General features: G+C 41.8%; 1 protein-coding gene across 1 annotated transcript in view; it reads right to left on the bottom strand.

The window, feature by feature from the left end:
• Positions 1-1,842: 1,842 nt before the first annotated feature.
• The window catches only part of LOC121283940, a 197,618-nt gene continuing 183,413 nt past the window's right edge, over positions 1,843-16,047 (bottom strand). Inside the window, exons 18-20 of the mRNA XM_041198739.1 lie at positions 15,206-15,329; positions 8,170-8,260; positions 1,843-6,073 (exon numbers count right to left, since the gene is read on the bottom strand). Of these exons, the coding sequence (XP_041054673.1) occupies positions 5,996-6,073; positions 8,170-8,260; positions 15,206-15,329 (293 nt within the window). The 3' untranslated portion in view covers positions 1,843-5,995. The remainder of the gene's footprint in view (positions 6,074-8,169; positions 8,261-15,205; positions 15,330-16,047) is intronic.

The following is a 16,047-nucleotide window of genomic DNA, read 5'->3' as shown; positions in this document are numbered from 1 at the left end:
CTGAAACACGTGGTTTCTGATGATAACAGCTACCGCAATCCTTTGGGTACGGACCACATGAAATCACGCTCAATAACAAACCCACTTTTGTTTTGTCCACTGCGAGGCCACTAGGGTGTATTGCATATTTTCCGAATATTTTCAAGTCGATCTGATAAAGAATAACAATAGCCTACGATTGATGTTTATTATAACTTGTGGTACAAGCTGATTTCCACACAGTCGTCATGCCTGCTGGGTAGCAATTACCCAGGCAAGTTATACCAAGCAGATTTGCATCTGCCCACAATGTCCCTCCATCCGTGGTTATCCCATTAAATAGCGAGATAACTTGGGAAACATGATTAAAAATGATCGTTTTTTATCCGGCAATATTAATAATTTAAATGTGAGCGGTTCTGCTCCAAAATGGTTAACGTAACAGTATTTCAATTTACCAAAAAAGCTGTATGCTTTCAGCTTTTTAAATTTCCTAGCAAGTTTCTATTTATTTTTAAATAAAATTTAAATATGACCAAAGTGATGCACCTGTTTCTTCAGGTGAATACAGAGAAGGGATCGGTTTAAGCACGCAGCAATAGTTGGTTGAATTTTGTTGCCTATATGTACTAAACGTTTAAATTAACGACTAAATATCTAGCATGTCTTAACACTCAAGTAGATGTGCTTGTAGATATTAGATATGTAGATATTAATATGTAAGTGCAATAGACTATAAAATTAACATTTTTAACATTGTAGTGACTGCTGTAAAAACGAATCGTTGTTAACTGTGAAAGTGTACATTGTCACATGCAAATTAACGTATTGAAAGATTTATGCCATCCAGAATGGATGGGAATTTTTTTTGATTCCAGTGATTAATCTACTTCCTATATTTCGCTCCGTTCAGTTCAGACGACAACCAGCTATTATTAAATTCAAAGTACGGTTGTGCCAATTGTGGTAATAACAAACCACAATTTCTAACTCGCCCCATGATGGAAACGAGTCGTTAGATTTGACAGCTACAAGAAGATACACCACTAGGAAAGCCTTTATTTTTGTGTTCCGTCCTCCGGTAATCCATCATGCGAATGTAGAAGTTTTAAACAATGTTCACAAAGAGAAGGGCACATTTAATTCCACAATGACTCACAGCTTGTAACCAACATCCTTCAGTAGTGCGGCTAATTGACTTGTGACCCACTGCGGCCCTGCATCTCCCGGTTACTACTGTTTAGTGTAATGATGGATGTCATGGCATTAATCTTACGTAGAAAAAAAATGATGGAGCCGTTCTTTTCTCATCGCTTGCAGCCTTTACTGGGGCTTTGCAGAATAGTCACGCTGCCAGAAACTTGTGCTATTCACTATTGTCCTCCTGCTAAAATCGCTAGTAGCTCGTTCCCACCGTCTCTCTCTTCGTCTCGGCTTCCAGTCCGGTTTGGAATAAACCTCATCAAGGTAGTTGGGATCGGGGAGTGGGGGATGGGCAAAATACAAGCAGTTTAATTACAGTTTGGGGTACCGACTCACAAAGTACCGTTTTACAAAAGACTTGCATTCCAATGGGAGAATTCAATTGGCACTCCAGTGTGAATTTCTCAAAGAGTATGGTCTTCGTTACACGTCCTTTGTCTTATTTAACGGCCCCAGTGGCAATTTTACTTCGAATGTTATTTGCTTGGAATACACATTGATCGACTGGCATCATATTGTCCTTTAGTAAAGTGTTCTACTACAGTCAATTGTACAACCTGAGCCACTAAAGTAGAAGAAAACTGGAAGTGCATTCCGATAATTACTGCTCTTGGAAGTCAGTTTGGAATCATGGTTTGCCATGTACTTTATTCTTAGAGATTTTAATGTAATACTTTTATTTCCATTAAACAGTGTACACATTGCAATAAGTTTCACTGCATTGAAAATATTGTGAAATCCAGAGGTTTCAATACGTCACATACTTGACAAAGTCATCTGTGATTCCGACTTTACAACGTTCCCAGTTAATAAATGTTCCCAAAGGCAGAAAATGGGTTACAGCTTCATAATTAATCAAGAAACGGGGTTCTTAATGCTGCTTAAGCAAAAAATTAGGAACTTCATTTGTCTAACAACTACGGACCTTGAGAGGATAGAAACAAATGTAATTATCCAATGGGAAAACAATAGGGCTGTTGAATGTTAAACGTACTTTATTCACAATTCAATTCAGGACAATTGAGCAAATGAAGGAAAAGCGTTTTTGAACCAAAATGAGTGGGGAGTTTTGATTCGCTTCATAATCGAATATAAAAGGACCTAATTTTCCGCAACTGCAGACTGTCACTCTTGAAGCAAAATCCGCCCATCACAGTTTTATTTTAAAGACAGCCAAACACCCTGAAGAGATTTATGGATTATATCTTACCCGAGCGTGAATGACACATTCATACTTCCCGGAGGGGGTCCTACATTTGTTTTTTTGGGGGGCGCGGGGCGGGGGATAAATGGAGTGCTCCAGAAATCATACGCACAGGGTCAATACAGATTTAAGCACGTCATTTAATGTAATTGCCCCTGCACCGAAGCCCTCTTTAAATTGTAGGTTTACTAGATATTGAAGAATGCAGACGGGTTAATTGGTACATTACCGTGAAGGAATATGAAGGCACCTGTGATGCCTCAAGACTTTGTCGTTTGATTGATCGCATAAAAGATGTCTGGTCATTCTCAGGCTTTGGAATTCTTCTGCAATATGTCGAGTATACTTACAGCCAAAAAGATGCAACTGTAATCATCTACATGTCAAAATCAGTTCCATACATTGAACCGATTAGTTTCAAGCAGTTGAACTGATTCAAATGGGAACTGGTCATTCAAGGTTCACTGGAAGAAAAGTCGTTCGAATGCAACGTGTCTTTTCTAAATTAAAACGCTAAGGAGAAACCGGATTATCCCATTGTCATTTAGATTAAAAAAAAGTGTCCGCATTTTTGAAGGGCGTGTCTAAGGTAAAAAGCCACGGAAACTTATAACAAAGTAATTTCCCCTGTCAATTACATAGTTCGGTCCCTGCGTTGTCCACTGCTCGCAGAGGCTTCAAGTGGACACTGCAAGCTCCTTGTCCAGGGTCAGCCCGGCGCTGACAAGCTTGTGGATGGCAGCCGGGCTGTAAAAGTGACCATGTCCACTGGCTACGTCCAATCCAGACTGGATGCAATGCGCAAATCTTATTTTGTGATTGATTTCAGTAGAGACTTAATATATGGCTGTAGAAGAAAAATCCTGCTTTAACATTTTCTTCATATTTGAAAACCAACCAGTTGACAACCGATTCCCAGGCATTGGTCATTGCCAATCAACATAAGTTAATACCATTCCACAACAATGGGTTTTTAAAAAAATTCAAAATTCGCCTCAAAATTTGTAACTCAACAGTCCCATTTGCTAACAAATCATGCAACATCGCCATCTATACTTTTAAAAATATTTTGCCTGTATGTATTGACTACCTGCAGAACCCTATTCTTGTCACACCTTTGTCAACTTTTCTCATGATAAATTTCTATATCTACATGTATAATGGAAATAGCCTATATAAACATGGTGCACACTTGGCATTAGGATGCTATTTTTTGACCGCACAGCACTCAAAAAACCAAGGCCCGGACTTGATCATTTTATCCAGACCTTCGACTTCAGCTAAATTTCAATTGGGCAATTCTGACTATGTGCAGGGCACAACACTTCCCAGAATCCGCCAGTGCAGAAGATGAAATAGGAGCAGGATGAGGCCATTTAGCCCCTTAAACCTGTTCTGACACAATGAGATTACGACTCATCTGCAGCCTAACTCCATGTACCCGGCTTTGCCCCGTATTCCTTGATAGCTTTGGTTCACCAAAATCTATCGAGCTCCGTTTTAAAATGTATAATTGACTTGACTTCACTTCTGTAAGATAGGGCTTTAAATTTTAGACTATGCCCCCTAAAGAATATTTATCTTTAAAGAAAACTCGAGAATAAATTTCAAAAACTTTACATAAAGTTTATTTCCCTGATCCCTTATTGTGGTAGATTGATAGCAATTCTGTTGTAGATTTTGTTTTGTAGTCTATAAAATTTCATAAAACATGTTAAACAGAGTCAGTGCGATTTGTTTTGCTGTTAGATTTAAAAAGCTGCTGAATAATGAAGTAAACCAATTGTCTCCGCCGTTTTGAGAATTTCTCGTTGCTAACACACAGACATTACAGAAGCAGACTCACCGGGGTAAATGGGATGGTAATACGATTCGCAAAGCCTGCCAATCCAACCATCTCTGTTGAAAGGAGACTTCCGCCAGGCCTCTTTCAGATTCTAGCCCCCCACCCCCCGCCCCCGACCCTTTAAGATTCAAATCGGGGTTCCATGTCCTAAGTAGGAGCCGATACCACTTTAAATTGGAATTGGTCCGAGTGGGTAAACTCTGGTCAGTTTTACAGGCCAAGGAGGCCCTGCAAAAGATTGTATTTTCCGTGGGCCGGAGCAAAGCAACAGGGCTATCTGTTTCTGAAGTTGCAGACAGGCCTGATCGCAAATACCTAGAAAGGTTCAAAAATATGAGGTTCAGTTTCAATTTATCAATTTTATCGACGGTCCAACGCCGCTAAATTCCACTGGAAATATTCATTGAAATTGTGGTTTGGAGGATAACAGATTTCATCACATCTCAACCGCCTATTTGAAGAAAGCACCAATCATCACGTCAAAAGGGAAGTTGACAGAAATATAGCCCATTGAAGAGGGCCAGGGTACTTCATGGAGAAGCAAAGCGGATTTAGTTTAGAACACAAAATACTGCGGATCCTGGATTCTGAAATTCGGATAAATTAGTTTCGGTTTAATGGACAACTGCAAACTATAAGTGTAAATTATGAATCAACATTGTCGCCCCGTCTATCATTCCCTCCCTCAGCACTGAGATCCTGTAGCTCAGTGTTAACGTTAACAGGAATCATGCCAGTCCCGAGAAGTTTGTCATCTAGCATCAGTCCTTTCAAATTCACCCATCTCAAATGGAATGTGTCCTTTATCCCCAACTTCCCATCACTTCGGCCTAAATTTCAAGTTCACGACAAAGCAGGGATTCTGTAACTGGTAAAACAGTGAAGTAATCCGCCTGGTACAGTTTAAATCACATTTATGATATATGTCTATTTGCAGTGTATTGAATCTAATTCGAATGTCACTTTATTCAATGATTAAGACATAACTGCACTTGTTTTCATGGAGTTCCGGAGCAAGCTGATCTACTGATTAAATATACTATCTGCTCCAGGACACCTACACCACAGCTACACCACAGTTACCAGAGGAATTAGTCTACTTCAAAATTAACCTTTCACTGACTCCATGCTGGAGCCTGTCTCACTGGACTTTCTTTTCGCTTGGTCAAAATGAGACCGCGCCGTTTAACATTGTCATTAGCAGTATTCTGCCCACTGAACCGTTTTCTGTGCCTTTCTTCGGGCATTTCGCAGCTTTCCATCAGTTATTTAAAGTTAATTAATAACATTTGACGTGTCCTGCAATTGAAAGGTCAGTTACAGGAAATAGGAGGCCCACGGCATGTCTGCTCTGTGAAAAACGCCTAATAAACAATGGTAACATATGTGTGCGGCCCTGTGACAATCGCTTTAACATAAGCTAATGATGGATTCGTAAGATGCAAATTCGATTTACATAAGCTACAGGGGACACAAACCCCGATATAAATACATAGATTAATTATTTAATTAAAGGACATAAACGCGCTCTCAATTATACGCTAACAACGTTTAGTCAAAGAATGCTTAAAAAGTGACTAAATGTAGACGTGTTTTAATTTCTTGCGGTTCATGTGGTGCTTCCTATGTGTAGAAGAAAGCGAAGGCACTGTTAGGGCATCTTCGTACAGCATGCATTCTTCGTTACGAGTTGGGAGGTGTACCAGCAAGCAGCACTGCGTGTTCGAGCAGTGAAGGCGGGATCTGCACACTCCCGACACCAGCTATTCCTCTATCAGAGTCTTCAGATCAGGAAGGTGTCTCAGTCGAAAGTCCAATAGCATCTGTCCATATGCTTTGCCCTGTAAAAAGTAACTGCGCGTTAGTATATTGAAGCATTTAAAACCAATCCACTTTAGAATTGTATTCAATTAAAACCAATTTCAGATTCAGTATTTGGAGAATGGGGGTTTGGGAGGAGATTGTATTGTGGTCAGCACTGTCCAAGCAACAATCAGATTTTAACGAGTTATATCCAGGTGATCCTGCTAAGTGCTTTGGTCACTATGGGTAGTGACATGGCAGTATTAGAACGGTCATGTTTACCACATCAGTTCTCCCCTTTAAAAGTTAGCGACCAACGTACTCTTAAATTCGCTTCATTATCAGAGTTCAGGGGAGTCGTCTATTTTCATATTTCTAGCAACTAATTTGGACAAAACAGTTCACATTTCAATACATCCAACAAAACATTTGCATTTACACTGTACAGGTATAGAGTTACAAATTCTGTTTTTGGATCTAGTTGTGAAGCATTATCAGAAGTGGGGACAGAACTGGAATTATATAAATGCCGAAATGAGAGTTACTGGACAAAGCCGCAGTACAAATGTACCAATAGCATCCTCTCTCAAGGCAACGATAATTTAGCAATACAGTACATGTGTTACAGTTCCAACACCCAGTGCTAAGAAACCTATTCAAAAGTTTCAGTTATTTCTTGGACGCTTATGCCTTTTCTGCTATTACCCTTTTTAAAATAAAAATATACTTTATTCATAAAATATCTAAAATATTACAAAACATTTCAAATGGCCATCACAGTTCAAATTATCTACATAGATCATGATGCACTCTGAGGTTCTTCGGTATAATTGTGTTACATATAATGTTCACTGTACACACTCAATGCGAGTCATACAGCCCGAGGGGTCTATACAATTTCCAGCCCCTTGGTGCACAATGGCCAAAAGGTCTTAGATAGCGACCTTTCCCATTGCACCTCTGCAGCAGCTGCCCCAAGCTTTAGTTTATCCCCCAGCATGTAGTCCTGGACTTGTATTGTGCCAGTCTGCAACACTTGGTCAAGGAAAACTCTTTGCACTGGAAGAAGTTTCGGGCAGACCAAAGAGAGTCTTTCACCAAGTTGATGATCCTCCAGCTGCAGTTGATGTTTGTCCCGGTACTGGTGTGTCCCTGCGAACAGCCCGTAGAGCAAGGAGTCCTGTGTCACTGCACTGCTCGGGATGAACCTCGACAGAAACCACTGCATCTCTCTCCAGACCTTCTTTGCAAAGGCACATTCCACAACGAGGTAGTCTCGTCCCCACCACAGCCGCCTCGAGGGCAATGTGCAGAGGGAGATGAAACTCCGGGCATGTAGGAAGGATCTGACGGGGAGGGCCTTTCTTACCACCAGCCAAGCTACATCTTGGTGCTTGTTTGAAAGTTCTGGCAATGAGGCATTCTGCCAAATGACTGACAGTCTGCTCACGGAACCATCCAACAGGATCCACCATCTCCTTTTCCCACAGGGCCTCTAGGATGTTGTGTGCAGACCACTGCCTGATGGACTTGTGGTCAAAGGTGTTTTTCTGCATAAATTTTTCTATGAGGGACAGGTGGTACGGCACGGTCCAAATACTTGGAGCATTCCGCGGTAGTGTGGCCAGACCCATCCTTCTCGACACCGGGGACAGGTAGAACCTCAGCACATAGTGACACTTAGTGTTTGTGTACCAAAAGTACACAGCCTGATGCAGCCACACACAAAGGTCTTCATCAGGATGAGGGTGAAGTTGGGTTCATTTTTCTCCCTTTATCTAGAGGTTTGTGCATCATGTCCTTTCGAACACGATCCATTTTTGACCTCCAGATAATGCAGAAGATGGCTCAGGTGATTACCACAACACAGCAGTGAGGAATGGAGCATACTTGTGCCACGCACAGCAACACTGAGTGTTGTCTCATACATGATGACCAGGTTCTTACCTGCAATGGAGAGGGAGCGTTGCTCCCACATGCCCAGTTTTTGTTGACCATAGCTACTCGCTCCTTTCTAGCACATGCCCTGGTCCCTCCGAACCATATCCCCTGCAATTACCAATTTGCCTAGAACATTGAGTGACACATTCTCAAAGCATGAGGCACAGGCTAGTGTGTAAAATAGTTTTTATACCTGCGGATCACTCCTTAAAGATGCAATGCCTCCGCCACCCAAAGAGTTTCTCAGCACGAAATTTAATCCCTGGATTCCCGGAAGGTCAAATCTAAGAACAAAGCAAAAATTGTTGAAGCGTGTCAAAATCCGCAGTGCTTAAGCTAAAAATCATTTACTGTAAGCTATTGCAACAGGGTTTGTCATCACACTGGGAACTCAGCTTATCTCAATTTGAAGTCTTAGGTTTTGGAAGGCATCGTGGCAGCATTTGTATCTAATTATACCAGATGTGACTCACAGCTGTAGCTGCCTCTGTTAAAGTCTGCCAATATAGTTTATATCTCTATCTTCATCTTTTCCTTAGGGCGGAATCATCCAGTCCCGTTGGTGGCGGGTGTCATGGCAGGCGGGGAAGGGTGACTCAGTGTGAAGGGGCAGCAATCGGTTTCACAATGGCATGAAATCGCAGCGGGATCATCCGTTGGTGTCCAAGGACTGCGAATCCCGCTGGAGGCCAGCGGGAACCCAATTTGAATCCCGGTAATGGGCTGCAAAGTAAAGCCCGACTGGAATTGTCCCCTCACACCCAATTTCCCACCGGTGGGAAAATACGTTGGCCCAGAATACGTCAGGACAAGTGTGACATGCAGGAGTCGGGACTTTACTGTTATGGCCTTGCTTAGATCACGGATATCCAAGGAGAAGGTGATGCTGGAGCCCTAAAGCTACCGGAATCTGGTGGAACATGTGCACTGCATGCTGGTGGATCCTTATGGATATGACTCTCAGAAGGTGGGAGGTCTCTGTTGATGTTTTGGGCCTGCTTCAGAACTTCATGGTCTTGGCCATGGCCTGTTACGGGTGATTGGCAAAATGGGGGGGAGAGGAGGATCCACCTTGAGTGGGAGAGGAAGGTGTTCTGGCAGGGGGTTGGGGGGGGGGGAGGCGTTGGGGTGTGCGGTGAGGAACAGAGATATCTGGGGGGGATGAGGTTGGGGTGGGGGGAAGGACGGTGTCCGAGGGAGCATGGGGAGAGAATGCTGCAAGTGGGGAGGTAGGTGTAAATGGGGAGGTGGGCGTAAGGAAAGGAGTTCAGAGTGGGTGCCAGGCAATGACCATCACCAACAAGAGAGAATCCAACATTGTCCCTTGACATTCAATGGCATTCTCTTCGTTGAATCCCCCACTGTAAACATTCCGGGGGTTGCCACTGAGCATAAACTGAACTGGACCAGCCATATAAAAACTGTGGCTACAAAAGCAAGTCAGAGGCTAGGAATCCTGCAGCAAGTAACTCACTTCCTCACTCCCCAAAGCCTGTCCACCATCCAGGCACAAGTCAGGAGTGTGATGGAATACTGTCCACTTGCCTGGATGAGTGCAGCTCCAACAACACTCAAGAAGCTGGACACCATCCAGGACAAAGCAGCCTGCTTGATTGGCACCACATCCACAAACATTCACTCCCTCCACCACTGACAAACAGTAGCAGCAATGTGTACCATCTACAAGATATACTGCATAAACTCATCAAAGCTCATTAGACAGCAGCTTCCAAACCCACAATCGCTACCATCTAGAAGGACAAGGACAGCAGACATATGGGAACACCACCACCTGGAAGTTTCCCTCCAAGCCACTCGCCATCCTGACTAGGAAATACATTGCCGTTCCTTTACTATTGCTGGGTCAAAATCTTGGAACTACCTTCCTCATAGGCAAAAAATGCTGGCCCAGCCATCCCATGAATGAATTAAAAAAAATGAATTTTGAATTGGACAAAAAAAATTGAATTGAATTAGTCCACATTACTACCACAATAGATTACCTAACATAGTCCCTAGTTTTCTAAAGCAGGTCTCTGCACAGGGAGAAAATTGTGCAACATTTTATTTATCTTGCTTAAGTTTTTTTTATAAAGCTTTTCCTAGTCTGTCTGGGTAAAAGGCAATTTGACTCCATTTCAACATCCTAAACCTCATGGCAAGTCTTACTGCAATTATTCAGGAAATTACAAAGGCTAGCAGATTTTGTGATGGTCAAAATGACATGTAAAAATGCAGATATTCACAAGTTGTATCATCTAACATTGTCAGTGCATGTCTTGGCATAGATGTCTGACAATGATAATAACCTGACCATAATTGAGTCTAGCGTAATACATACCAGAATTGCAGGCAAAAATGTGCAGGCTAATTTACTTAATTGTTTTCTAATGAGTAGAAAAACATTCTGTGCGTCAGCAAAATGATTTGGAAATAATTTGTGGTCTAGTGTTCAGAGCTTCACAGAAATATGCATGTGGTGACTTATCTATATGAGGTCTACATAGTAGAAAGGAGTTCTAATCCAAAAACTTCACCAAGCCTTCAATTATAAGCTTGATTACAGCTGGGAAAGACTTGTTCTTTCACCAGGCATAGCATTTAAAATCATTTCTATGTAACAGTTCTCTGCATTTTCTTGATGCAAAGATTCAAAAGGAATTTTCAGCAGGATAATTGCATGTAACTTGCTAAACTATTATCAAACTAATTCATGTTGTTTTATAAGAAACAATGTTAAAAATAATCGGTTGTAATAATGTATATGATAGAATTTAAGCAACAATAAATGAAAACAGTAGGTTTTAATGCACATTATATTTAGTATAAGTATTAACATTTAGCTTAATGCCAAGAAATTACATTGGCTACTGGATTCATCATTCAAATTCAGCTCTAAGTTGTCATCTGACCGCAGTAAAAACCCTTTCAACAAGGACATCAAGACTACTATGCAAATGGATACCTGACCAGTTCACATTTATTACCATTCAGACAAGTTGAGGCTTGGATGTCTGCCATCTGGAATTTTCAGTAAAGCCTTATTCTGGTGGAAAGAATCCAGCTTCATCTCAAGTGTGTTAAGCTCTTGTTTTCCCTCATTAATAAGAATCTCACAGCTTTACTTTCATCCCTCCCAATCCATTTTCCCCCCACTTCTTTCCTGTATTGTACTTAGAGTAACATTTGCAGGCACTAACAACTCTTGCAAATGGCCATTGTTTACAAGGTCGAATTCAGGTTAATTAAATTAAATATGAAAGTTAATTAGTTAATTTCGTTAATTAAATATGAAAGGCATCAAATCTGAGTCCTATTCTTGTGCAATATGAACTTTGCAGGCATTAATGGATAGTAGATATAGGTTGAATTTTTCATCTCCTCTGAATTGTGAACGCAATTGTATGCCCAAGCTTTTCTTTAGATCGAATGTAATTGCTGCCCTGGGTGATATCAATACCAACCAAGGATTGCATTTATGACACATTAAACTTTTGTTGAAGCTGTCTGCTTCTAATTGTATTAAGGTTCAGTTCCAAGGTATTTTCATCCTTCTCTCATCAATGCAATTAACTTTTTCTTTTGTTCATTCATGGGATGGGGGCATTGCTGGCTGGGCCAGTATTTATTGCCCATCCCTAATTGCCTTGAGAAGTGAGTGACTTGATAAGCCATTTCAGAGGACATTTAAGAGTCGACCACGTTGCCGGTGGTCTGGAGACACATGTAGGCCAGACCAGGTAAGGACGGCAGGTTTCCTAAAAGACATTAAGCAAACCATTTTTACAGCAATCATTAGATTTTTAATTCCAGATTTTTTTATTGAATTCAAATTCCACCATAGTGGGATTTGAACCCTGGTCCCCAGATCATTATCCTGGGTCTCTGAATTATTAGTCTGGAGACAATACCACTACCCCACTGCTTCCTCATAACCAGCTGAGAAAGCAACTTTATGTCATGCAGGTGGACTGGAGACTGCCAGAAGAGAAGGGTTTCAAAAATTTGCATTGGAGGTTGAGGAAGTGCTAGGAGGTTGCAGACATCAAGCGCAATTTCAATGTGAGTGTTAGGGTGTGTCAATTCAGGAACTCCATCACTGATTCCGCCGAAGTTCACTGGGTCAGGAGGCGATCTGTTTAATTGCAACACAACTACTAGTTCTCAAGCCACAATGTGGAGATTGTGGGTTCAAAGTGGGGGTACAACAATCCGCATCGGTCCTTCACTAAAGGAAATTAAATTAGTCTTATAGAAAAAAACATAGAAAAATAGAAGCAGGAGTAGGTCATTTGGCCCTTTGAGCCTGCTCCGCAATTCAATATGATCATGCTGATCCCTCTATCTCAACGCCATACTCCCACTCTCCCCCATACTCCTGATGCCTTTAGAGTCTAAAAAACTATTTCCTTTTTAAATATATTCAGTGACTTGGCCTCCACAGCCCTCTGTGGTAGAGAATTCCACAGGTTCACCTAGCACTTCCTCAACCTCCAATGCAGATTTTTGAAACCCTTTTCTCTGAGTGAAGAAGTTTCTCCTCACCTCAGTCCTAAATGGCCCACCCCTGAGACTGTGACCACTTGTTCTAGGCCCCCTCAGCCAGAAGAAACATCATCCCTGCATCCAGTTTGTTCAGCCATGAGAGAATTTTATACGTTTCAATTAGATCCCCTCTCATTCTTCTAAACTCCAGTGAATACAGGCCTAGTCAGCCCAATCTCCCCTCATACGACAATCCTACCATCCTAGGAATCAGTCTGGTGAACCTTTACTGCACTTGCGCTACGGCAAATATTTCCTTTCTTCGGTAAGGAGGCCAAAACTCCATACAATACTCCAGGTGTAGTCTCACCAAGGCCCTGTATAGTTGCAGTAAGACATCCTTGCTCCTGTACTCATGTCCTCTTGCAATGAAGACCAGCATACCATTTGCTTTCTTAACTGCTTGGTGCACCTGCACGCTTGCTTTCAGTGATTGGTGTACAAGGACACCCAGGTCCCTTTGTACATTAACATATCCCAATATATCACCATTTAAATAATACTCTGCCATTCTGTTTTTCCTACCAAAGTGGATAACTTCACACTTAGCCATGTTATACTGCATCTGCTATGTATATGCCCACTCACTTGCCTTGAAGCATCTTAACACCCTCCTCACCACTCACATTCCCACCTAGTTTAGAGTTGTTAGCAAACTTGGAAATATTACATTTGGTTCCCTCATCCAAATCATTGATATATATTGAGAATAGCTGGGGCCCAAGCACTGATCCCTGTGGTACCTACTAGTCAATGCCTGCCATTCTGAAAAAGACCCATTTATTCCTAATCTCTATTTACTGTCTGCTAACCAATTTTTAATCCATGCCAATATATTACCCCCAATCCCATGTGCTTTAATTTTGCCCTCTAACCTCTTATGTGGGACTTAACAAAAGCTTTCTGAAAATCCAAAATCACTACACCCACTGGTTCTCCATCATCTATTCTGCTAGTTACATCCTCAAAAAACTCCAGTAGGTTTGTCAAACATGATTTCCTTTTCATAAATTCACATTGACTTTGTCTAATTCCATTGATATTTTCTAAGTGTCCTGTCACCACATCCTTTATATTATACTCTAGCATTTTTCCTACCACTGGTGTTAGGCTAACTGATCTGTAATTCCCTGTTTTATCCCTCCCTTCTTTTTTAAATAGTGGGGTTACATTTTCCACTCTCCAATTTATCGGCACTGTTCCAGAATCCACAGAATTTTGGAAGATGACAACCAATGCATCCACTATTTCCATGGCCACCTCCTTTAATACCCTGGTAGTGCCTCTAGTACCAACAACACTCAAGAAGCTTGACATCGTCCAGAACAAATCAGCCTGCTTGATTGGCATCACATCCACAAACATATACTCCCTCCAACAGTGACGCACAGTAGCAGCAGTGTGTATCATCTACAAGATGCACTGCAGGAGTTCACCAAGACTTCTTAGCACCTTCCAAACCCACAATCACTACCACATAGAAGGACAAGGCCAGCAGATAGGTGGGAATACCACAATCTGGAAGTTTCCCCTCCAAGTCACTCACCATCTCAGCTTGAAAATATATCACTGTTCCTTCACTGTCAAAATGGGCTAAAATCCTGGAACTCCCTTCTTAACAGGACTGTGGGTGTACCTACACCACACAGACTCCAGTGGTTGAAGAAGGCAGCTCATCACCACCTTCTCAAGGGCAACTAGGAGTAGGCAATAAATGCTGGCCCAGCCAGCGAAGCCCACATCCCGTGAATTAATTAAAAAAAAAATATCAGGCCCTGGGGATTTGTTGGCTTTCAGTCACATTCATTTCTCCAGCACTGTTTTTTTAAATAATACTAATTTCCTTCAATTCCTCCTTCTCACTCGACCTTTGGTTCCCTAATATTTCTGGGAAGTTATTTGTGTCTTCCTCTGTGAAGACAGAACTAAAGTAGTTGTTTAATTGCTCTGCCATTTCCTTGTTCTCTCTTATAAATTCTCCTGTTTCGGATTGTAAGGGACCTACATTTGTCTTTACTAATCTTTTTTTTTACATACCTATAGAAGCTTTTACAGTTCTCTTTTATGTTCCTTGCAAATTTATTCTCACACACTATTTTTCCCCTCTTAATCAATCTCATGGTCCTCCTTTGCTGAATTCTAAACTGCTCCCAATCCTCAGGCTTGCTACTTTTTCTACCAACTTCTCTTTGGATCTGATATTATCCTTAATTTCTTTTGTTAGCCATGGTTGGTTGTTAGCCATGTAAAGGAGACTCTTATAAATGTGTGTATATTTTTAAAAAAAAAACCTGTACCTGCTCATTTCTTTGGGTGCTCAGGCCACAATTCCAATCTGGTTTATGAAATGGCTCCCACCCGGCTGCCTATGCCTAGCCTCAATAGGCATGCCTGCTTCTAATCCTAATCCTGTCATCTGAGACACTGGGTATGCAGGTACAATGGCATTCAGGGTCCCAGTCATGGCCGAGACCCCTCTTACAAGGCAACTGGTGGCTTGTTCTATTTATGATTATATTGTTTGAGTCAGTGGGTTTGACTGTATTCCTTGGTGGGTTAGTAAGCTGTTGTTCCTTCATTGATAGATTGAAGATGTATTTAACAAGTATCTCATTTTTTTCTTGCATGGCATATTTTTCCATTATAATTGTCCCTTTTCTAAATAATAAAGACAAAGCACATACCTGGTTACCATCCTCCTGTCAGAATCTTCGTTCTGTATTAGGTGCTGGAAATATTCTTCCACAGCCTTAGCAGTCACAGCTTTCCGTAGGTAAGGATAATAGAGAGGGTGTCGAGCTACGACTCCTAGTTGCACAGTGTAGACAATGAAGGATATAAAAATAAAACCTGCAGTAAGTGGCTCAGATAATCATCTATGTATGGAAAAAAAATGAATGCTCAAGAAATACAAACACACCACATTTAAATTTTCAGGACATACATGTTCTGGTGTCTTGTTGTAAAGTTTAGCTGTTATTTTAGTTAATATTCAAAACTGCTTGTATTTTTGCACTAATTTGTCTGCCACAACTTTCCAAGGATTTTTATACATAGATGTTGTAAAGCAGACTTGTCCAACGTATGACCCACAAAGCCGCTCTATCCAGTCCCAGTTTTCAAAATTCCGGGCAAACAGATGAGTTTCAATGGACGATTCCACATGGAGATGCTCCTCCAATCACAGGCTGTTTTTTTCCCGCGTTTGCTACTGATAGACTCACTATCAGCCTATCAGCAACAAATGAGGGAGAGAAACAATCTCTGATTGGAGGAGCAGTGAACACAGGTATTGGTGAGTGTGTTGAGGGGTGCCAGGCCAAGAGGAGCGAGGGTATGGCAGGGCTGGAGCCCGGGGAGCCGAGCAACCTGTGCTGGAGTCTGGAGAGCTAGGAAACTGTGGGGCTGGAGCCCTGGGGAGCCGAGCAATCGGGGCTGGAGCCCGGGGGAGCTGAGCAATTGGGGCTGGAGCCCGGGGAAGCCGAACAACCGGGACTGGAGCCCGGGGGTGCCAAACAACCGGGGC

This window comes from Carcharodon carcharias, chromosome 1 (genome assembly GCF_017639515.1).
Source record: "Carcharodon carcharias isolate sCarCar2 chromosome 1, sCarCar2.pri, whole genome shotgun sequence".
NCBI lineage: Eukaryota > Metazoa > Chordata > Chondrichthyes > Lamniformes > Lamnidae > Carcharodon > Carcharodon carcharias.
The sequence above is the reverse complement of the archived record's forward strand: the minus strand, read 5'-3'. Positions and strand labels throughout refer to the sequence as shown.